The following is a 23,992-nucleotide window of genomic DNA, read 5'->3' on the forward strand; positions in this document are numbered from 1 at the left end:
GTAGTAACATTGTTGGCTAGATAGGGGACGCCTGTAGGAAATGGGGAAAGGACCACCCAAGTCAATTTCAGGTTGCTCCATGCAGTCGCATACGGCCCAATTCTGTGAATTGGCCCTTTGCAACCCTCTAAAAAAGCTTTGTACATTTGGTCCGTAATGCATGAAAATAAAGAAAAAGACAAATTCTCCAGTGTAGGAATGGCACAGCGTGCAGTAGCTACAAGCCAACGCCCAGCATGCAGTGGACCAAGAAGTTCAGACAGGAGCGTGCCTGTCACAAGCGCAGCGGAGTGTGGTGGGCCTGCCTTCAGATCAATTACACCTTCTTACTGCTAAACCAGCGGTTACCGTGACTCACGTCCCTCCGTGCACTGGGAGCTATAGCACCCTCGTTGTGCCACTGGGTACTAGCAGCCCTTAAGTTATTAAAAATAAAAAAATAAGAGCATGGACGTCAGTTCACCGAAACACAAGGGGTAGCAAAAGTGGCACCACACAACCCTTGACCTCCAGCTTTACTCACCCACACAAATTCGCACTTATTCACTCTCTCTCACATAAATACTCTCACCCGCAAGCACGCACACAACAGACATTTAAAAACATTTTTACTTACCTCAGCTGCCCCGGAAGTGGCTATTCCAGCTGATAGTACTCCATTTTTATTACACTAACAGGAAAAAAAAAATATTCACGAGCTGCCAGGTGTTGCTGGCACTGAATTTGCCACCTCTGAGGCAAGGAGTGGCAAAGGGAGGGGGAGGGGTGGCAAAGAGGGAGCTAGGGGTCGCAACTGAGGCCCTTCGCAAACCCTAAATGCGGTTCATCAAAAAGAGCTCTGGCAGAAGTTTTGCTCAGAGGCCCTTGGCTGGCTCTGTGAATATCAGGGAAGCGTAGTCTTGATTCCACCTCCTCACTTTTTCGTCCACCACAACACTCCCTGTCTCTATCTCACTCTTGGATCTCCTCTTGGATCCTTTTCTGCCATTGTCATGGGACTTTTTTCCGTTTTTTGTCCTCTTTCTCTCTCTTTTGTGTTTTTCCATCTCTTGCTCTGGGTGAAAGTCTGTTGAGCAAAAATAAGACGTGGCCCTCAAAAATGAGTGCAAGTGCAACCTACAAACACTGGCTCAAATTAAGCGTTAGGGACAGGCAAACTCCAGGCACTTGTTATATCAGAATACACCCTAAAAATAAAGAACAGAGGTGACATCTTAACCTTAACTATCATTGAGAATTAAAATCTGTATTTAACCAGCACATTTAATACTGCTTGTAATGAATGCGAAGAAGTGGTATTTGCCCACTTCCCCGTTTATGCTTAGGTATGCATGGCAGGTGCTCCCCCAAGAGAGAAGTTTTATCAGGATTTAAGATTAGCCTCGCTGCGGAGGTGGGGTTGTACCTTACGCACGAAATGTGGGATTTCGAAAACTGTAACCGAATTTAATATCTTTAGATACAACACTCGCACTTCGCTTCTTTGTTGCTCTCGATCTCAAGTGACTAGAAGCTTCCAGAACGCGTCACAGCCAAGTCTCCGAGAGCTCCTCTCCTTGGTGACTGACAGGAAAGACCTGTGCCCGATATTTACGAGGCCACGCCTTTATTAATAAACGGTTGCACCATGAACTATGGTTACTGAAATGTTTCCTTCAAAGCTAGCAACTTCGAGAAACAGAAACTGAAACCATCAGGCAGTGGAGCACGAGATTATCCGGGAAGTACCGGGCACTATACCAAGGCCACCACATTCCTAACTGCTAGAACAGTAAACATTTTAACAAAGGGGCTTTCTGGAAATCGTTGCTCAACAGCAAGAGCACCGAAAACCCATCAATAAACTATCCACTTTTGTAGTCACCCACTCTGTCCCGTGGGGCAACTAGGTAGTCCCGGGGCGACGAGCTCGCCGATTCTCTGCCTGTGTGTCTGTTTTATGGTCTGGTAGTCTTTTTGAAAAACTGTTAACTTCCCTGATGTTACCACAAACATTGTTAGCAAGCACAAATGCACGCACGCCCCATTCCTTGCAAAAACATTTATACCACTTGTCTTTCTCTGATTTGCAAGGAGGTCCCGGGGGGGGGGGGACCGCCGGAGAATGAGGTCTCCCCCCCCAGGAGGATTGGGATAGTGGCATAGTCCACGGGCGCCGTTGGGCGCTTTTTGGGTTATGTGGTGGCAGGTATTTAATCCTTCCATTTTAGGTGTCGGCACCATTTTGTTGGTAAAGACACGGTGGCCGGTTGTAGGGGATTTTGTGTCCCCGCCCTCCCTCCCTGGGCTATGGCTGGGTTAAGAGGTGTGTTTTTCTTGCAAGGGTGTAAGCAGGGTAGGCCTTTTTTGGAAAGAGGTGCACGGGGGGGCAAGTTATTGTATTTGTCGCTGAGGAACAGGTGCAAGCGGGGATTGGGCCAGATCGCAGGAATATGACAACAGGGAAGGACGGCAGGGCCGACAACATGTTTGCAGGTGGAAAGGGAGTGGAAGACAGCAGGCCAGATAGTTGGACTTTAGAAGACTAGTAACGTGGACGTTTGGACTATGACAACGGGATTTACAGTCGGAAGGTTAATAGGACATGCAGTTTAAAGTAAGGGGAGGGGGGTGGGAGGGGTAGCGGTTGGGAGAGAGAAGTGGTAGGAAATTTGATGTCTAGTGAGGCTTTAGTTTTGTGAGGCGGAAGGCCTAAGGTATAAGTGAATGTGACTGCACCTGTTTTCAATAAAGCTGTCCTTTTACACACAAGCCTGTGAGATGTCCTTCTTCCCCAAATATGTGTCACATTGTTTTTTTAGCTAACTGATTGGTCAAAAGGGCCACTTTGACTTTTGTGCCCGGTGCTATTTTGGTCACCCATGTCTGTAACTTCTCTATGAACTAGTTGGGTTGGGTGTCCTGCGTCGAGCAGCCAGACCAGTTGTCTATTAAACGCCCCGTGCAGCCGCACAGAAAGCACTTCTCGGTTAGCAAAATAAACCTTTATAACCACGGTACAGCATGAACAAAGAACAAGAAGCAAAAGAATCAAACACAGAGTAGATTAGTTTTAAACAGTTGAGGTTGATAATTGAAAAGGACGTTGTATTTTCCCAATGTAGATGTCTTAACAAAAAAAAAAGCTGCAATCGCGGAGAATGCTTTAGAGAAAAACAATAGATGGTGAGAACCAGTGCGAATAATTCCACTCACCCACGAGAAAAACTGCGGAGGGGGTTCAGTGCTGAACGCAGAGACGGGTATTCTGCCTGTTACTTCTTCAAATATGGGACAGGTCAACTCAGTCTTCCATCCTTTCAAGGGTGATTAAATGGGTACCATTGAACCAGCTAACATTTACGTGCCAAAAGCCAGTTTCGGTGGTACATGCTCAGTTTGATGAGTTTGTTTTAAGTGTGGTGGTCATTTTCCAACACCACAAAGCCCAGCTTAGGCTCATTTTTAGGTCAAGTCTAGGCAGCGCGCAGGTGCTGTCTCTCGACATGTTGGAATCTACTTCTGTGGGCTTTCACCACGGCCATCACTTCGTTGGACTGCCTTTCAAAATTCGACTGATTTTGTAGGTAAATGCTTTACGTTTGTCCCACCTCGAAGCTGCTTTGTTACCGCCTTGGAGAGTGACCCTGTTACATGAATAATTGCACAATTGCTCATTTACTTTAGTGTGGTGCACTACTTTTTTCCTTTCTCTGTCCACTTTGCGCTCCATGTCAATATGTTGTTTCTTCTTCTTCCTTGTTTTTGGGCATGCTGCAGTTTTTTTGTGGTGTCTGCGCCCAAAGGCTGCAAGATGGAGGGGGGGCTTCTTTTTTATTTATTTATTTTGAGGTTATATATAGCCCAAACTTGATCGGATGAGCACTTTACTTGAGTACCACTTACATACAAGTTTAGCAGTTAAAAAATATACAAACTGGAACACTTTAAATAGAAAAAAATAAAACACAGAAATCCTCAACGCAGGTCTCTCGGCACAGCAGGAGAGAAGATACTACAATATTTACTGCACTTGAGAAACTCACCCCATAATGCTTTGCAGGGCATTTCTTTTACAAAACATTTTGATCCATAACTCGGCCTATGGTGGTCCTAAGACAATGGGACCACCACCAAATTGTTCAGCACAGCACACTGTCTATGTCATCTCTGGGTTCCCACACTAGGTTGCGGGGGACCTCAAAATAGAATAGTAACCTCTCCCAACATTCAGTGTCTTTTTAAGCTCTCATGGCTGGAACTTTGTTTTATGGCTAGGAGTAGTTTGCGTTTTTAAGGGTCTTGTTTTTAATATTATTGCTGTAGACCTGCTAGGCCTGAAAACGTGTATGGCACTATGCCCTCTATATATGGCTACACTGCAATTAGTTTCTTATGTGATTATGTCTTCTAGGGGCTGACTATATGGTTACATGACCATGTTTCTTACACATGCTATTTTTATTGTGGTGCATTCTAGAGGCTGTTCAGAGCATTAAAGTCAAGATACTACAATATTCGCTGCACTCAAATGTGCCTCATAATGCTTTGCAAGGCATTCCTTTTATAAAATACTTTTGCCCATAATTCACCGTGTGGTGGTCCTAGGACAATGGGACCTCAATCAAAATAGTCAGCATGACATGCTCTTCTGTCTAGGTCATCTCTGGGTCCCCACACTAGGTTGTATGTTAACTCTTCCTTGTGAAGCGCTCTAAAACCTTCGGGTGCTACAATGCTATGTAAAATCTAATTAAATATATTAAAAAATAGAGAAATGAATAGAGGAAGATCCCATGGGGAGCACTACGAAGGAGCAGGACTGAAGGGAGTGTGGGCTCATGAAGTAATGCACTCAGTCCAGGGGTGTTAGGACCAGCAGCTTAGTTACATTAAACACCATTGGCTAAAGAATACAAAGAGATCATGGAGGGGGTCCCAGTTTGGAGCACTGGGATCCAATCACCACCTGGCATCTCTTGTGGAAAGGAGCCAGTGCTCTGAGCCACTGGTGTTAATAACAGGAGTGTAGAGGTGTACTCTGTAGTTATTGGCTGTGCTTGAAGCAGTTCTTAATTAAATAATAAGTTCTAGGGCCCTCGCCAGGAGGCCAGTGCAGCTTGCACCATCCTCTGCCCTTGACAGCGCAGCCAATGACAGCAGCGACACAACTACTTGCATCACACTCCTACAAGTGGGACAATTCAGACTATTCCAGGCCCTCTCAGCTATAAGAATGCCTTGGGTAGCAGGTATTATTAATTTTGTAATTTATATTGAATTAACAACTGTTGTTGTACTTGTAGCTAAATTTGACAAACAGTGCCACCATGTGGCAGAGTGTCATACGTGCCAGAGTTGACAATTAAGTGCCAGTACTAAGGACTGGAAACCACCGGCTCAAATTAAGCACTGGCTTTAAGGGTGCTCAAGTAGGGTGCAGAACATGTTTTGATGTTCAAAACTGTATGTTAAAAGTAGCCTAATAGCAAAACTATAAAATAGTTTCAGGGGTGGTGAGGCTGTGTTCGATGTGTGAGTCATGTGACGTTGTGAAGTAATGTTCTACTGAACGAGAGGTGGATTATGGGGAATACATGTAGTGTCGGCCCTAGCAGTCAAAGGCAGCTGCTGTGATAGAGTAGAGCTGCATTTCACTTAGGAAACAAATACAAAATTGATGCCAGATCTTTGCTGTTATAAGCAGTGTGTTATGCCTGGCAGAAAAATGAGAACATCTCTAAATCCCATATATCAAGGCCCTAATAACTGTTACAGTCACTTCTTCATTCTCACAAACGCCTTTTTTTGTTTTTAGTTACAGATCCTCGTCGGATCAGTAACTAAAACAAACTCCACAATTGTATTTTTGTAAAGAGGGCGGGGTAAGTAACAGGTGGTAGGCAACAACAAACAGGAAGGCGGCAGGACACAGAAGCAACAGCGGAAGGGTGGCTGACACAGAAGCAACACTGGCGTGGGCAAGTGACACATAAGCAACACTGGGGAGGGCAGGAGGCAAATGCAACTTGGAAAAGCTCACGGCTGTGTGCAACAGTGGGGCAGGCGTCGAGAACCACACTGCAATAGGCAGCAGCACGAGGGGAGACGGCTCAAAACACAAGCACATCCTGTGAGTGCTTACAGAAAAATATAAAGTAATTCCCTAATATCAAGCCCTAACACCAGGAAAAAACACGAATGGTAAACAGCCAGTGCTCCATGGGAGGGGCAAACACAAGATTATGAAGCAGGGACACAAATAAGAAGAAGGCAAATGGGAATGACAAGGGAAACCAACCAACTGAAACCAATTGACAGGCCCCAAGCTCCTCCATGTTCATAGTAAGCCACAATATGCCTTGCAACAGACAGAGCATGTGCTATCTAGTAGGCCTGAACTAAAAAGCACTGGCACAGACAATAGGTCTGGTGCAGTCTCCCACCTTTTGGCCAATCCATTTTTTCTGATTTTTTTGTTTTGCTATGAAGACGTGCAACACACAGGGTGGGGGAGCATGGTCTGTTGCATGTGTAAAAAAAAGTTATGTCTAAAGCCAAAATTTACTCATTTTATTAATGAGTAAGGGTAAACACTGCACCAGTAGTTCATGGAACTAACAAGCATTGGCAAAGCCAATAGGTTTCACCTATGCAATATCTATTAGCTTTGTCATTATCTTTTTACATATTGCACAGCACCGCAAGCTGCTGCCTTGAAGTAAAAAAAGCACTGAGAAGTGGCCAGCATTGACTGCATCATAGGGGCTTAAAATTTTACTTTAAGCCATGTTGAACAGACGGGCAAGCTGGAACATGTAAAAAAAGAACAAGAGTGGGGGTGTCAAGCTACACGAGGGAGGAGTTTAGTAAAGACATCGGAGAGTGAGAGGAGGGCATGGGGGTTGGATGAAACCACATACGGGTGACAAACGTAAAATAAGATAGATGTGGCAACGTATACAAGTGTGTGGTGGGAGCTTTCTTCACAAGCGCGCACAAGTGAGAGGTGTTACGTAAATATAAAAAGAGGAGAGCAGTATTATAAAACACCACATATGAAAGTGTCTGAACACGAACATGCTTACAAAAATCTAGCATGCACGTTTTTGAATCTGCGAGCACGCGAGCTTTACAGGCACCCACGAGTCTGCGGCACATTTGTGAAGGTGGTCTTTATACAGTAGCCTACAAAATACCACAGACTGCAAGGATTCTCTGGGCGGCAGAATTACATTATTGCAGGTTGTAGCAGAGCAGACATACTGTAGCGGCCCGAGGGACACAGGAGCAGTGTAAAGACGTAACATCTGCTCATATGGAGTGCGGGCGTGGAGTGGAAAAAAAAAAGTACATCACAAGCGCAACACTAGTGGAAGGACACTGGTTGCCAGCCATTCAGCGCCAACTAGAAAGGGTAATTTGTCCAAACTCCAAGGAACAGATGAAGCCGACAAAGCAGAAGAATGAAGGGAGGAGGGGCAGCCGTGTAGGAGGCTGGACTGGCTTGTAGTGAGTACCAAGGGGTACTTACACCTTGCACCAGGCCCAGTTATCCCTTATTAGTGTATAGGGTGTCTAGCAACATAGGCTGATAGATAATGGTAGCTTAGCAGAGCAGCTTAGGCTGAACTAGGAGACGAGTGAAGCTCCTACAGTACCACTAGTGTCATATGCACAATATCATAAGAAAACACAATACACAGATATACTAAAAATAAAGGTACTTTATTTTTATGACAATATGCCAAAAGTATCTCAGTGAGTACCCTCAGTAGGAGGATAGCAAATATACACAAGATATATGTACACAATACCAAAATATGCAGTAATAGTATTAGAAAACAGTGCAAACAATGTATAGTTACAATAGGATGCAATGGGGACACATAGGGATAGGGGCAACACAAACCATATACTCCAAAAGTGGAATGCGAATCACGAATGGACCCCAAACCTATGTGACCTTGTAGAGGGTCGCTGGGACTGTAAGAAAACAGTTAGGGTTAGAAAAATAGCCCACCCCAAGACCCTGAAAAGTGAGTGCAAAGTGCACTAAAGTTCCCCATAGGACATAGAAGTCGTGATAGGGGAATTCTGCAAGAAAGACACAAATCAGCAATGCAACAACGATGGATTTCCAAACGAGGGTACCTGTGGAACAAGGGGACCAAGTCCAAAAGTCACAAGCAAGTCGGAGATGGGCAGATGCCCAGGAAATGCCAGCTGTGGGTGCAAAGAAGCTGCTACTGGACAGTAGAAGCTGAAGATTCTGCAGGAACGACAAGGGCTAGGAACTTCCCCTTTGGAGGACGGATCCCTCACGCTGTGAAGAGTCGTGCAGAAGTGTTTTCCTGAAGAAAGACCGCCAACAAGCCTTGCTAGCTGCAAATCGTGCGGTTAAGGGTTTTTGGATGCTGCTGTAGCCCAGGAGGGACCAGGATGTCGCCAATTATGTCTGGGGACAGAGGGGGCGTCGAGCAACACAAGGAGCCCTCTCAGAAGCAGGCAGCACCCGCAGAAGTGCCGGAACAGGCACTACGAAGTGGAGTGAAACGGTGCTCACCCGAAGTCCCACAAAGGAGTCCCGCGTCGCCGGAGGGCAACTTAGGAGGTCGTGCAATGCAGGTTAGAGTGCCGTGGACCCAGGCTGGACTGTGCACAAAGGATTTCCGCCGGAAGTGCACGGAGGCCGGAGTAGCTGCAAAAGTTGCGGTTCCCAGCAACGCAGTCTGGCTTGGGGAGGCAAGGACTTACCTCCACCAAACTTGGACTGAACAGTCACTGGACTGTGGGAGTCACTTGGACAGAGTTGCTGGATTCAATGGACCTCGCTCGTCGTGCTGAGAGGAGACCCAGGGTACCGGAGATGCAGTTCTTTGGTGCCTGCGGTTGCAGGGGGACGATTCCGTCGACCCACGGGAGATTTCTTCGGAGCTTCTAGTGCAGAGAGGAGGCAGACTACCCCCACAGCATGCACCACCAGGAAAACAGTCGAGAAGGCGGCAGGATCAGCGTTACAGAGTTGCAGTAGTCGTCTTCGCTACTTTGTTGCAGTTTTGCAGGCTTCCAGCGTGGTCAGCAGTCGATTCCTTGGCAGAAGGTGAAGAGAGAGATGCAGAGGAACTCTGATGAGCTCTTGCATTCGTTATCTAAGGAATCCCCAAAGACAGAGACCCTAAATAGCCAGAAAAGAGGGTTTGGCTACCTAGGAGAGAGGATAGGCTAGCAACACCTGAAGGAGCCTATCAGAAGGAGTCTCTGATGTCACCTGCTGGCACTGGCCACTCAGAGAAGTCCAGTGTGCCAGCAGCACCTCTGTTTCCAAGATGGCAGAGGTCTGGAGCACACTGGAGGAGCTCTGGGCACCTCCCAGGGGAGGTGCAGGTCAGGGGAGTGGTCACTCCCCTTTCCTTTGTCCAGTTTCGCGCCAGAGCAGGGCTGAGGGGTCCCTGAACCGGTGTAGACTGGCTTATGCAGAAATGGGCACCATGTGTGCCCATGAAAGCATTTCCAGAGGCTGGGGTAGGCTACTACTCCCCTGCATTCACACCATTTTCCAAAGGGAGAGGGTGTAACACCCTCTCTCAGAGGAAGTCCTTTGTTCTGCCATCCTGGGCCAAGCCTGGCTGGACCCCAGGAGGGCAGAAACCTGTCTGAGGGGTTGGCAGCAGCAGCTGCAGTGAAACCCCAGGAAAGGCAGTTTGGCAGTGCCAGGGTCTGTGCTAGAGACCCGTGGGATCATGGGATTGCACCAACAATGCCAGGATGGCATAGAGGGGGCAATTCCATGATCTTAGACATGTTACATGGCCATATTCGGAGTTACCATTGTGAAGCTACACATAGGTAGTGATCTATATGTAGTGCACGCATGTAATGGTGTCCCCGCACTCACAAAGTCCGGGGAATTGGCCCTGAACAATGTGGGGGCACCTTGGCTAGTGCCAGGGTGCCCACACACTAAGTAACTTAGCACCCAACCTTTACCAGGTAAAGGTTAGACATATAGGTGACTTATAAGTTACTTAAGTGCAGTGTAAAATGGCTGTGAAATAACGTGGACGTTATTTCACTCAGGCTGCAGTGGCAGGCCTGTGTAAGAATTGTCAGAGCTCCCTATGGGTGGCAAAAGAAATGCTGCAGCCCATAGGGTTCTCCTGGAACCCCAATACCCTGGGTACCTTAGTACCATATACTAGGGAATTATAAGGGTGTTCCAGTAAGCCAATGTAAATTGGTAAAATTGGTCATTAGCCTGTTAGTGACAATTTGAAAGAAATGAGAGAGCATAACCACTGAGGTTCTGATTAGCAGAGCCTCAGTGAGACAGTTAGTCATAACACAGGTAACACATTCAGGCACACTTATGAGCACTGGGGCCCTGGCTGGCAGGGTCCCAGTGACACATACAACTAAAACAACATATATACAGTGAAAAATGGGGGTAACATGCCAGGCAAGATGGTACTTTCCTACAAGCCGGATGACGTCAGAGGCTGCTGATGACCAATTAGAAGCAAGAAAAGGAGAGTGACCGGGGAAGCCTACCAATGGTAATGAGAAGGTTGGGTGTGAGCTGGAACCCCCTTTTAAGATTTTTTTTTCAAACACAAAAAATGTTGCCACAGCGCTAGCGAAAACTAAAAAGGACTACTTATTGTGCAAAGAGCAGAATTTCGAAGTGGATTGACTCGGTCCCTCATGCTGTTTGCTGTGGTGGACAGAAGAAAAAAAGTGAATAGCACTACAGCAGACAAATGGACACAGTGCTGGCCAGTGCTTTAAATGGGAGGGCACTGCCAGGAACTCAGGACCTGCACTTCTTGAATTTGAAAGAGCGATGACTTGCACTTCTCAGCACTACAAGGTGAATTCAATGGAGTGTACCAGCACTTTTCAGGAACAAGCAGACACTCTAAATATTTAGTATCAGTACTTCCATGTTTCCATTTAAATCACTGGTGTTAACTTAGAGGCCCTGTTAAGTATACATGCATAGTATACAGCTTTTATTAAAAACAAGACCTAATAATAAATTACAACGAAAGGCTGAACCAATCATGTATTATTGCTAAGATACCAGGAACTCGCACTAAATCTGACTGTTCTCGCAGCCGGTTATCTGACATAGTACGTTGTCTATGTGCAATTAGATGATCCACGGCCGAAGATTCTCACCCACCCCTTCCGTCCCCCCGCCCCACGCCTTCCATCAGCACAGTGTGCTCTAGAGTTGCCTTCACGCAGCAAAGACACTACTTAAAAGGGAACCAATAAAAGTTTAATTAAATAATAGCTACAGAGTTTTAAGTCGAAAGTACTTTGTATTCTTAGACTTCTAATGTCACTTTTACTTTAACTAGTGAGGACCTTAAACATCCAGAATAGAAAATGTTCTTTCAGTAGTCAAGTTTACTGGACAAAGGGCCCCAGAGCACCCTCAACAATTGCCTCCATCACGGAGAAAATAAATATGTTCCCGAAAGAAATGAATTCAATACCACTTTTCAACTAAATTCACACGCTTAAAATGTTGAGCAAATACAAAAGTGAAAAACAGCCTCCAATATTCTTCAAGATGCTCTGCTTACCTAGCGCCCCCTGGCAAAACCATCCGAGAGAGAACAACAGGGAAATTGTGAGAAGTCGAGCCATCTCGGCACAGATAATAGCCTCCACCAACTTCTTCGTGGGTATCACACGGAAATCACCCACCTACTCCCGGTGAAGTTTATAAGAGACCTCCGCCCACCAATCGGAGCCACGCACCACGAGGCGCGTCATCGGTATCTGGGTGGACGTTCAGCGCTGAAGACTCAGAATGAGCGCTCCCCAGCAATAGCGGGAGGAGCAGGGGTGGGGAGAGCAGTGGAAGTAGTTTCACTTTCGTTTGGCAGGAAATTGGTGTGTGTTAAAAAGAAGGGGGAATGGAGATTTTTCGCACCTTAAGAGTTCTAGCAAGCGATTCGCTTAAACACTGCTGCCTAACCTCAGACCAGAGTCCGCTCGGCCGAGAGGGCTTTAGCGCTGCACCCCACCCCCTCGTGTCCCCTGGAATAGGCGGGCTGGGCTGGAAATTCCCTCGTGACCTTCAGCCACGACGACAAATTATTCTTGCCAGGACAGTTGCAGCCCTAACAGTGATCCGTCATGGACGTCATTTAGGAGTCGCCAGGTGTTGCAGCTGCAACCCCAGCGTGCCCCTTGCGACCCCTGGCACTGCCTCTGCGATCCCTGGCCTCAGAGGTGGCATCACAGTGCCAGGAACACAGGGGCAGCTCGTCCTTGTGGAAGTTGCGTGCTGCTCCACTTCCTTATTTTCAATCAGTTTTATTACACAAATGGTGAATAATTTAGATTTTCCTAGCCTTTGTGTCTGAAAGGCTAGATTTTATTAAAGACAGGAGGCAAGTGTTATCCCACCACTTTTATTAACCCATCCCTATTTATTTTATTTCAGTTCCAACTCCCTCTTCCAGAGTTGGTTCCTCCTAATTCGCATGGTTTTCTTCCATCAGAACAGGAATGCTTCTTCAACTGATCTTCTTCCTGGAATCATTTCTACTCTCCCCAGTTTGAAGATTGTTTTATGGACCTTTTCACTATGATGACTATTTTTTTATGCTGTTTTGTTTGTTACTTATTCTCCTCTTTAGTTCTCCCATCAAGAAAAGGGGACTTGTTGTTTGCAGTCAATATACTAATAGTTATACTCGACGTCCCATTGGTTGTTTTCCATTATGATGTCACTTTGTAGTTTATCACTTTTTTTCTTGAGAAATGTAGTTCTTTCTTGGCTTCTGTAAAATTAAAGCAAGAAAAGACTGCATAATATGAGCCTCCGGTCTTGTAATAAAATATATTATTCACCATTAGGGTAATAATAAACGTAGTACAGTTAGCTGGAATATGACCCTTCTTGGTAGCTGAGGTAAGTAAAAAACTCTTTTAAATGTATGCTGTGTAAATGCCTCTGGTGGAGAGCGTGCCCATGTACAAAAGAGTTTGTGTATAAGTGAATGTGTGTGTAAGTGTAAGTTAAGATGAAATGGCGTGAGATGTCACTTGCGCAATCCTGGCATTTTGGTGAATTGACGTCCATGTCTTCCACATGTCTATATTGCTTTGTCAACCACCTTCTTGTCTCATAAAATACAAATCCATGTTATCATTATATAACATGTTTGTTTCTTTCCATAATAAAGAGATGTAGCCTGGGTATTTAAAGTGCATACGTGAAATGGGACAAAGCTGCAATTATCGCATCCCACGCCCACTAACAAATAACAGCAGGGGTACCTGTAGGAAGTTGGCTCTGTATGTACTATTTTAAAGTAAGGAATAGTATGCACAGAGTCCAAGGGTTCCCCTTAGAGGTAAGATAGTGGCAAAAAGAGATAATACTAATGCTCTATTTTGTGGTAGTGTGGTCGAGCAGTAGGCTTATCAAAGGAGTAGTGTTAAGCATTTGTTGTACACACACACAGGCAATAAATGAGGAACACACACTCAGAGACAATTCCAGGCCAATAGGTTTTTGTATAGAAAAATATATTTTCTTAGTTTATTTTAAGAACCACAGGTTCAGATTTTACATGTAATATCTCAATTGAAAGGTATTGCAGGTAAGTACTTTAGGAACTTTGAATAATCATAATAGCATAAATACTTTTCAAATAAAACACATATAGCTATTTTAAAACTAGACACAGTGCAATTTTCACAGTTCCTAGGGGAGGTAAGTAATTGTTAGTTCTTGCAGGTAAGTAAACCACCTACGGGGTTCAAGTTTGGGTCCAAGGTAGCCCACCGTTGGGGGTTCAGAGCAACCCCAAAGTTACCACACCAGCAACTCAGGGCCGGTCAGGTGCAGAGTTCAAAGTGGTGCCCAAAACGCATAGGCTTCAATGGAGAAGGGGGTGTCCCGGTTCCAGTCTGCCAGCAGGTAAGTACCCGCGTCTTTGGAGGGCAGACCAGTGGGGTTTTGTAGGGCACCGGGGGGACACAAGTTAGCACAGAAAGTACACCCTCAGCAGCACGGGGGCGGACGGGTGCAGTGTGCAAACACACGTCGGGTTTTCAATTGGAATCAATGGGAGACCAAGAGGGTCTCTTCAGGGATGCAGGCAGGCAAGGGGGGGCTCCTCGGGGTAGCCACCACCTGGGCAAGGGAGAGGGCCTCCTGGGGGTCACTCCTGCACTGGAGTTCCGATCTTTCAGGTCCTGGGGGCTGCGGGTGCAGAGTCTTTTCCAGGCGTAGGGATCTGGAAGTCAGGCAGTCACGGTCAGCGGGAGCCTCGGGATTCCCTCTGCAGGCGTCGCTGTGGGGGCTCAGGGGGGGCAACTCTGGCTACTCACTGTCTCGTAGTCGCCGGGGAGTCCTCCCTGAAGTGTTTGTTCTCCACAAGTCGAGCCGGGGGCGTCGGGTGCAGAGTTGCAAGTCTCACGCTTCTGGCGGGAAACGCAGTTGTCTTTAAGTTGCTTCTTTGGAAACAAAGTTGCAGTCTTGGGTGAACAGGGCCGCTGTTCTCAGGAGTTTCTTGGTCCTTTTAGAGCAGGGCAGTCCTCTGAGGATTCAGAGGTCGCTGGTCCTCGGGAAAGCGTCGCTGGAGCAGTTTCTTCAGAAGGGGGGGAGACAGGCCGGTAGAGCTGGGGCCAAAGCAGTTGGTGTCTCTGTCTTCTCTGCAGGGTTTTTCAGTTCAGCAGTCCTCTTCTTCTTAGGTTGCAGGAATCTGAGTTCCTAGGTTCTGGGGAGCCCCTAAATACTGAATTTAGGGGTGTGTTTAGGTCAGGGAGGGCAGTAGCCAATGGCTACTAGCCCTGAGGGTGGCTACACCCTCTTTGTGCCTCCTCCCAAGGGGAGGGGGTCACATTCCTATCCCTATTGGGGGGATCCTCCATCTGCAAGATGGAGGATTCCTAAAAGTCAGAGTCACTTCAGCTCAGGTTGCCTTAGGGGCTGTCCTGACTGGCCAGTGACTCCTCCTTGTTTTTCTCATTATCTCCTCCGGCCTTGCCGCCAAAAGTTGGGCCGTGGCCGGAAGGGGGGGGGGGCAACTCCACTAGCTGGAATGCCCTGTGGTGCTGTAACAAAGGGGGTGAGCCTTTGAGGCTCACCGCCAGGTGTTACAGCTCCTGCAAGGGGGAGGTGATAAGCATCTTCACCCAGTGCAGGCTTTGTTACTAGCCACAGAGTGACAAAGGCACTCTCCCCATGTGGCCATCAACATGTCTCGAGTGTGGCAGGCTGCTAAAACCAGTCAGCCTACACGGGTAGTTGGTTAAGGTTTCAGGGGGCACCTCTAAGGTGCCCTCTGGGGTGTATTTTACAATAAAATGTACACTGGCATCAGTGTACATTTATTGCGCTGAGAAGTTTGATACCAAACTTCCCAGTTTTCAGTGTAGCCATTATGGTGTTGTGGAGTTAGTGTTTGACAGACTCCCAGACCATATACTCTTATGGCTACGCTGCACTTACAATGTCTAAGGTTTTGCTTAGACACTGTAGGGGCATAGTGCTTATGCACTGGTGCCCTCACCTATGGTATAGTGCACCCTGCCTTAGGGCTGTAAGGCCTGCTAGAGGGGTGACTTATCTATACTGCATAGGCAGTGTGAGGTTGGCATGGCACCCTGAGGGGAGTGCCATGTGGACTTACTCGTTTTGTCCTCACCAGCACACACAAGCTGGCAAGCAGTGTGTCTGTGCTGAGTGAGGGGTCCCCAGGGTGGCATAAGATATGCTGCAGCCCTTAGAGACCTTCCCTGGCATCAGGGCCCTTGGTACCAGGGGTACCAGTTACAAGGGACTTACCTGGATGCCAGGGTGTGCCAATTGTGTAAACAAAAGTACAGGTTAGCGAAAGAACACTGGTGCCGGGGCCTGGTTAGCAGGCCTCAGCACACTTTCAAATCAAAACATAGCATCAGCAAAGGCAAAAAGTCAGGGGGTAACCATGCCAAGGAGGCATTTCCTTACAGTACCCAGAAACACTTTCACTCTAACCCAAGAGCTAGATTAAGTGTCCATCAAATGGCAGTAAAAATAGTGTCATGACCGCAGAATTTTGCCTTCCATACAAGTCCATAGAGTTAGTCTGGTATATTAAAGTTTAAAATACATTTTTATAGAATTTTATCTTATGTTTCTTTGGTGTTTTAAAAACACTGATATTGTGCACCACTAACGGAAAATAAATAGGGTTTAAATTTTTCCGATTTTACAGATAAGGTACTTCTATCCTGACCCCTTCTATCACTTTTAAGTTTTATTTCCCCCCACCCTCAGGACCCAGTCGATATACACAAAATGGTGGCAGCAAATTTCTCTCAGGTTGCTGCCAGCCAATCATGGCACAGATCTACTCCAGTGGATCCATGTCTCTAGATTTACATAAATATTTTCTTTATTAACTACTGAACAGATTTACACACAAAAAAACAGTTTTTCTGGAGTAAGATCTAGCTTTCTGCCAAATTTGGTGTCATTCTGTTCAGCAGTTTGGGCTGTAGTCGTGTCTGAAATCCCTATGGGAAATTGCATGAATAAAACAAGTTTTGGGACCCCCCCCCACACACACTCCTTTATCTGGGCCTCCGCTTGATGAATGGACCAGAAACTTTACAGACAGCAGCTAAAGTGAGTGACAAACTAATTTTGAAATGTTTGTGAAGATTTGTCGAACGGCACTAAAGTTATTAGCAAAACATAAAAAAGCTTTCTCTATGGAAACTAGGTCCTAACCATAACCACCTACTGGCGACCATATGGAATTGTGTGTGCTGCATATCAGTACCATACAGAAGAGCAGCACATACATATCCTATAAAAATACTGTGTTTTCCAATGAGTACCTATTATCACAAACTTAGGCAACCGTGTATGATTTTTATAAAGTTACTTTTTTGAGGGGATTTGCAAGCATTTCTATGCATTTGCAGAATCACAAACCTGCAGATTGTCCCCTGGTTCCCTCCAAATATTATTCCCTGAGGTGAATTTCCACCCTTGTGGCTTTTGGGGTTGTTCCAAGCCAAATTCTGGGACTTTTAATGTGTCTGTATGTGCCATTCCTGAGTGAAAATATGCAGATTTTAACGATCGACTTTTAATAATCTCACTTCCTGATTTTGAAGCGGTTAAAATGTTATGCATTTTGATATACATTTAGCAATTCTGGTTGCTCCAAAATTCATGACGCGTTTGCAGTCAATTTTAATCTAACTGTTGAAGCTGGCAGTCATAAGGTTTTGCCCTTTCTGGAAATCCGATTGTGCAGCTGTTGTCTCAAGATCCTACGTCTATTTTTAGCAAAAATAGTGAAGCTCTCCCTTTCCTTTCTTTATTATGTGTGCTATGCAATTAGAGTGTATATCTAATATGTATTATTTGTGTATTTATACATAAATACTTGTTTAGGTACTTTTATTGTACAAAATGCAGTAGTATGAAAACCCATTACCCCACAGAGACCTGTGAAATGTTACTATGTTTTATTGAAATTGCATCACTATGACAGCCCCAGCAACCTGCCTTTTGTTTAGTCAACATTCTATTCATGAAAAGTAAACAAACCCTGATTTTTATATGCGTAGTTTGGGGCACCTTGCAGAGAACGTCACCAATCCTTCCCTTCTACAGACAGAAACTAAAAACTGTAAATTTGTATTTCGCTTGCTGTTTTCAACATGCATTTCTCGGTTTGAAAAAACTTTAACAGTGCCCTAAACCACTCTTCAAGCTTTACCACTTGTGGGGCTATAAAGTTTAACTGGCAAGGACGACCAATATATCAGTGCTCAATTTGTAACTAAAAATGTGCCATGCCCAAGGCCCTGCTCTTAAACACGCGGCTGCTGCAAGGACAGAATACTGAGGCAGCTTAATCTTGAAGCCATCTCGGGCCTATTCAATCCATTTACAGCCACTCCTGTCCCTTCAACTCACTCTTGCAGCTTTCTGCTTTCTCCCTTTGTGACGCTTTTTTCCTTTTTCTCTTCCTCTGTCTTTCCTATATGTGTCTTTTGCTCGCAGTAAATAAGTGCCGGCCCTAAAAAATAAGTGTCAGTACTCCGTCCCGGAAACAACAAGCACAAATTAAGCTCTGTATAATAATATCTAAATTATACGACAAAGAAAACAAATTCTGCAGCATATTTTCTGGCAGCATTATTTTCAACATTTTAGTGAAATCTGCAAATTAGCGTGCAAATAAGGTAACTCGATAATTATATGGTAAACTGTACTACCACAGAATTGAATAAATCTGCCTGGCCTCATTATCAGCAGTGGTTTTATTCATGAAAGGTAAACAACGAGAGACACTGGTAAAAGCTTTCTCGCCAACCTGCCAGCTCTTTACTCCACCTAAAAGCCATATTGTACGCCACAGCTCGTCTGGTATCAGAGAATCGATCACCCACCTACCTCTCATCTTGAGAAAACCTACACTGGCTTCCTCTTGTAGGATGCTGCACATTTAAATGGTGCACTCTCACTTTTAAAGCTTTTCGCCTGGGCGGACAAAGCCATCAAGGTGGCTTTCTTAATATCTCTGTTGGATCGAAACCATTCAGGAGCAATAGCTCTCTTTCTGGAGAGACTAGAACTACGGATTTCTCTTGCTATAAAACCACACTTTTCTGACTCTGCTCCTGCTCCACGGAATTCTCTCCTCCGTATAACCAAAAACTCTGGCTTCGCTACATTTCTGAAGACTGATCTGTTTAAAATTTGTCTGGGAGAAAACTGGACCTCTCTAATCTCCAACCCGCCTACACTTACATTTTTGCAGGTCCAGGCCAGGCCCGGTTCTAGAGGGTAGGTCAGGTGGGACAGGCCAACCCAAGGATTACTCTACCCCCGCCCCCCCCCAGGCCAGTTAGAACTGAAAAACAAAAGTTTTTCACCTTAATGTTTCAAGTGGGCTTGTATCCCCATGGGTTCTCCCTTATCGTTTCTTTGAATGATTAACAGAATTGACATTGGACATTTTCAGGCATGGGGAGATGCGTGAAGTCAGCAGAGTTTAGTAGTTGCTATGATGCACGAATCACCCGCACGGATATCCTGAAAACGAAATAAAGATTTTCAGCTTACTGCATCGCATTTTTTAATTTCAAGGCTTTTCAAAGTAAAAAACTGTCAAAGTTTATTCTTTTTTTTTTTTTTAAACATGAAAAGCTGTAAAGTGGCCCTGTCTGGTCAGCAGAAACATTCCTGCTGCTGCACATGACCAGGAGACGCATGCTGCTGTCAAAGTTTTGCATCTTAGAGATCTGACAGGCAGCCTCCCTCTCCTTCCTTAAGGCACATCAGAGAAAGCGGAATATGTAGCTCCTTGGGTGCTGATTATTGTGTTAAAAATGGCAAAAGCGGGTAGATGCCAATACCTAAATATCAGATCATTGAATATATTTTTTTTGGCCAGTACCCCTTCGTTTACATGGCCCACCCATGCTTCTTCACGGCCCTCCAAAACAAAAACCCCTAGAGCCGGGCCTGGTCCAGACACTGCTCTTCTGAAGGAGCAGGACTGAAGGGAGTGTGGGCTCATGAAGTAATGCACTCAGTCTAGGGGTGCAAGGACCAGCAGCTTAGTTACATTAAACACCATCGGCTAAAGAATACAAAGAGATCATGGAGGGGGTCCCAGTTTGGAGCACTGGGATCCAATCACCACCTGGCATCTCTCGTGGTAAGGAGCCAGTGCTCTGAGCCACTGGTGTTAATAACAGGAGTGGAGAGGTGTACTCGGTAGTTATTGGCTGTGCTTGAAGCAGTTCTTAGTTAAATAATAAGTTCTAGGGCCCTCGCCAGGAGGCCGGTGCAGCTTGCACCATCGTCCGCCCTTGACAGCGCAGCCAATGACAGCAGCGACACAACTACTTGCATCACACTCCTACAAGTGGGACAATTCAGACTATTCCAGGCCCTCTCAGCTAGAAGAATGGCTTGGGTAGCAGGTATTATTAATTTTGTAATTTATATTGAATTAACAACTGTTGTTGTACTTGTAGCTAAATTTGACAAACAGTGCCACCATGTGGCAGAGTGTCATACGTGCCAGAGTTGACAATTAAGTGCCAGTACTAAGGTCTGGAAACCACCGGCTCAAATTAAGCACTGGCTTTAAGGGTACTCAAGTAGGGTGTAGAACACGTTTTGATGTTCAAAACTGTATGTCAAAAGTAGCCTAATAGCAAAACTATAAAATAGTTTCAGGGGTGGTGAGGCTGTGTTCGATGTGCGAGTCATGGTGACGTTGTGAAGTAACGTTCTACTGAACGAGAGGTGGATTATGGGGAATACATGTAGTGTCGGCCCTAGCAGTCGAAGGCAGCTGTAGTGAAAGAGTAGAGCTGCATTTCACTTAGGAAACAAATACAAAATTGATGCCAGATCTTTGCTGTTATAAGCAGTGTGTTATGTCTGGCAGAAAAATGAGAACATCTCTAAATCCCATATACCAAGGCCCTAATAACTGTTACAGTCACTTCTTCATTCTCACGAACACCTTTTTTTGTTTTTAGTTACAGATCCTAGTCGGATCAGTAACTAAAACAAACTCCACAATTGTATTTTTGTAAAGAGGGCGGGTAAGTAACAGGTGGTAGGCAACAACAAACAGGAAGGCGGCAGGACACAGAAGCAACAGCGGAAGGGTGGTTGACACAGAAGCAACACTGGCGGGGGCAAGTGACACGTAAGCAACACTGGGGAGGGCAGGAGGCAGATGCAACTTGGAAAAGCTCACGGCTGCGTGCAACAGTGAGGCAGGCATCGAGAACCACGCTGCGATAGGCAGCAGCACGAGGGGAGACGGCTCAAAACACAAGCACATCCTGTGAGTGCTTACAGAAAAATATAAAGTAATTCCCTAATATCAAGCCCAAACACCAGGAAAAAACAGGAATGGTAAACAGCCAGTGCTCCATGGGCGGGGCAAACACAAGATAATGAAGCAGGGACACAAATAAGAAGAAGGCAAATGGGAATGACAAGGGAAACCAACCAACTGAAACCAATTGACAGGCTCCAAGCTCCTCCATGTTGATAGAAAGCCACAATACGCCTTGCAACAGACAGAGCATGTGCTATCTAGTAGGCCTGAACTAAAAAGCACTGGCACAGACAATAGGTCTGGTGCCATCTGCCACCTTTTGGCCAATCCATTTTTTCTGATTTTTTTCTTTTGCTATTGGAATTGTATTGTAATCGTATTTATATAGCGCTTACTACCCCTGACGAGGCGTCAAAGCGCTTTTCGATGAGTAGCACGCTACTCCGGAACCCAACAAGAATTAGTGATGGATTAGTATCATTTAATAATGAGTACAGTTTTAGTATTATTATGAGTTAATTTGAGCCGCGGATATGAGAGTTTGTTAGTTAGATTGACTGGAGTAATGGAGGGGTCTATGAAGACGTGCAACACACAGGGTGGGGGAGCATGGTCCGTTGCATGTGTAAAAAAAGTTATGTATAAAGCCAAAATGTACTCATTTTATTAATTAATGAGTAAGGGTAAACACCGCACCAGTAGTTCATGGAACTAACAAGCATTGGCAAAGCCAATAGGTTTCACCTATGCAATATCTATTAGCTTTGTCATTATCTTTTTACATATTGCACAGCACCGCAAGCTGCTGCCTTGAAGTAAAAAAAGCACTGAGAAGTGGCCAGCATTGACTGCATCACAGGGGTTTAAAATTTTACTTTAAGCCATGTTGCACAGATGGGCAAGCTGGAACATGTAAAAAAAGAACAAGGGTAGGGGTGTCAAGCTACACGAGGGAGGAGTTTAGTAAAGACATCGGAGAGTGAAAGGAGGGCATGGGGGTTGGATGAAACCACATACGGGTGACAAACGTAAAATAAGATAGATGTGGCAACATATACAAGTGTGTGGTGGGAGCTTTCTTCACAAGCGCACACAAGTGAGAGGTGTTACGTAAAACATAAAAAGAGGAGAGCAGTATTATAAAACACCACATATGAAAGTGTCTGAACACGAACATGCTTACATAAATCTAGCATGCACGTTTTAGAATCTGCGAGCACGCGAGCTTTAAGGCACCCACGAGTCTGCGGCACATTTGTGAAGGTGGTCTTTTTTACAGTAGCCTACAAAATACCACAGACTTTGCAAGGATTATCTGGGCGCCAGAATTACATTATTGCAGGTTGTAGCAGAGCAGACATACTGTAGGGGCCCGAGGGACACCGGAGCAGTGTAAAGATGTAACACATCTGCTCATATGGAGTGCAGGCGTGGAGTGGAAAAAATAAGTACATCACAAGCGCAACACTAGTGGAAGGACACTGGTTGCCAGACATTCAGCGCCAACTAGAAAGGGTACTTCTTCCAAACTCCAAGGAACAGATGAAGCCGACAAAGCAGAAGAATGAAGAGAGGAGGGGCAGCTGGATGACGTCAGAGGCTGCTGATGACCAATTAGAAGCAAGAAAAGGAGAGTGACCGGGGAAGCCTACCAATGGTAATGAGAAGGTTGGGTGCGAGCTGGAACCCCCTTTTAAGATTTTTTTTTCAAATACAAAAAATGTTGCCACAGCGCTAGCGAAAACTAAAAAGGACTACTTATTGTGCAAAGAGCAGAATGCAGTCACTCACATCCTGTGAGCCAAATGTCGAAGTGGATTGACTCGGTCCCTCATGCTGTATCCTGTGGTGGGCAGAAGAAGAAAAGTGAATATCACTACAGCAGACAAATGGACACAGTGCTGGCCAGTGCTTTAAATGGGAGGGTACAGCCAGGAACTCAGGACCTGCACTTCTTGAATTTGAAAGAGCGATGACTTGCACTTCTCAGCACTACAAGGTGAATTTAATGGAGTGTACCTGCACTTTTCAGGAACAAGCAGACACTCTAAATATTTAGTATCAGTACTTCCATGTTTCCATTTAAATCACTGGTGTTAACTTAGAGGCCCTGTTAAGTATACATGCATAGTATACAGCTTTTATTAAAAACAAGACCTAATAATAAATTACAACGAAAGGCTGAACCAATCATGTATTATTGCTAAGATACCAGGAACTCGCACTAAATCTGACTGTTCTCGCAGCCGGTTATCTGACATAGTACGTTGTCTATGTGCAATTAGATGATCCACGGCCGAAGATTCTCACCCACCCCTTCCGTCCCCCCGCCCCACGCCTTCCATCAGCACAGTGTGCTCTAGAGTTGCCTTCACGCAGCAAAGACACTACTTAAAAGGGAACCAATAAAAGTTTAATTAAATAATAGCTACAGAGTTTTAAGTCGAAAGTACTTTGTATTCTTAGACCTCTAATGCCACTTTTACTTTAACTAGTCAGGACCTTAAACATCCAGAATAGAAAATGTTCTTTCAGTAGTCAAGTTTACTGAACAAAGGGCCCCAGAGCACCCTCAACAATTGCCTCCATCACGGAGAAAATAAATATGTTCCCGAAAGAAATGAATTCAATACCACTTTTCAACTAAATTCACACGCTTAAAATGTTGAGCAAATACAAAAGTGAAAAACAGCCTCCAATATTCTTCAAGATGCTCTGCTTACCTAGCGCCCCCTGGCAAAACCATCCGAGAAAGAACAACAGGGAAATTGTGAGAAGTCGACCCATCTCGGCACAGACGATAGCCTCCACCAACCTCTTCGTGGGTATCACACAGAAATCACCCACCTACTCCCGGTGAAATTTATAAGAGACCTCCGCCCACCAATCGGAGCCACGCACCACGAGGCGCGTCATCGGTATCTGGGTGGACGTTCAGCGCTGAAGACTCAGAATGAGCGCTCCCCAGCAATAGCGGGAGGAGCAGGGGTGGGGAGAGCAGTGGAAGTAGTTTCACTTTCGTTTGGCAGGAAATTGGTGTGTGTTAGAAAGAAGGGGGGGATGGAGATTTTTCGTACCTTAAGAGTTCTAGCAAGCGATTCGCTTAAACACTGCTGCCTAACCTCAGACCAGAGTTCGCTCGGCTGAGAGGGGGCTTTAGCGCT

General features: G+C 45.5%; 1 protein-coding gene across 2 annotated transcripts in view; it reads right to left on the reverse strand.

Moving 5' to 3' along the window:
- The window catches only part of B2M (beta-2-microglobulin), a 44,835-nt gene extending 21,131 nt beyond the window's left edge, over positions 1 to 23,704 (reverse strand). Inside the window, exon 1 of one of the 2 annotated variants that reach the window (XM_069244146.1) lies at positions 23,552 to 23,704. In XM_069244146.1, the coding sequence (XP_069100247.1) occupies positions 23,552 to 23,615 (64 nt within the window). In that variant the 5' untranslated portion in view covers positions 23,616 to 23,704. Of the gene's footprint in view, positions 1 to 11,573; positions 11,729 to 23,551 lie in introns of those variants that run through there. The other variant, XM_069244145.1, reaches the window with a different exon arrangement.
- Positions 23,705 to 23,992: the final 288 nt, after the last annotated feature.

This window comes from Pleurodeles waltl, chromosome 7 (genome assembly GCF_031143425.1).
Source record: "Pleurodeles waltl isolate 20211129_DDA chromosome 7, aPleWal1.hap1.20221129, whole genome shotgun sequence".
Classification (NCBI taxonomy): Eukaryota; Metazoa; Chordata; class Amphibia; order Caudata; family Salamandridae; genus Pleurodeles; species Pleurodeles waltl.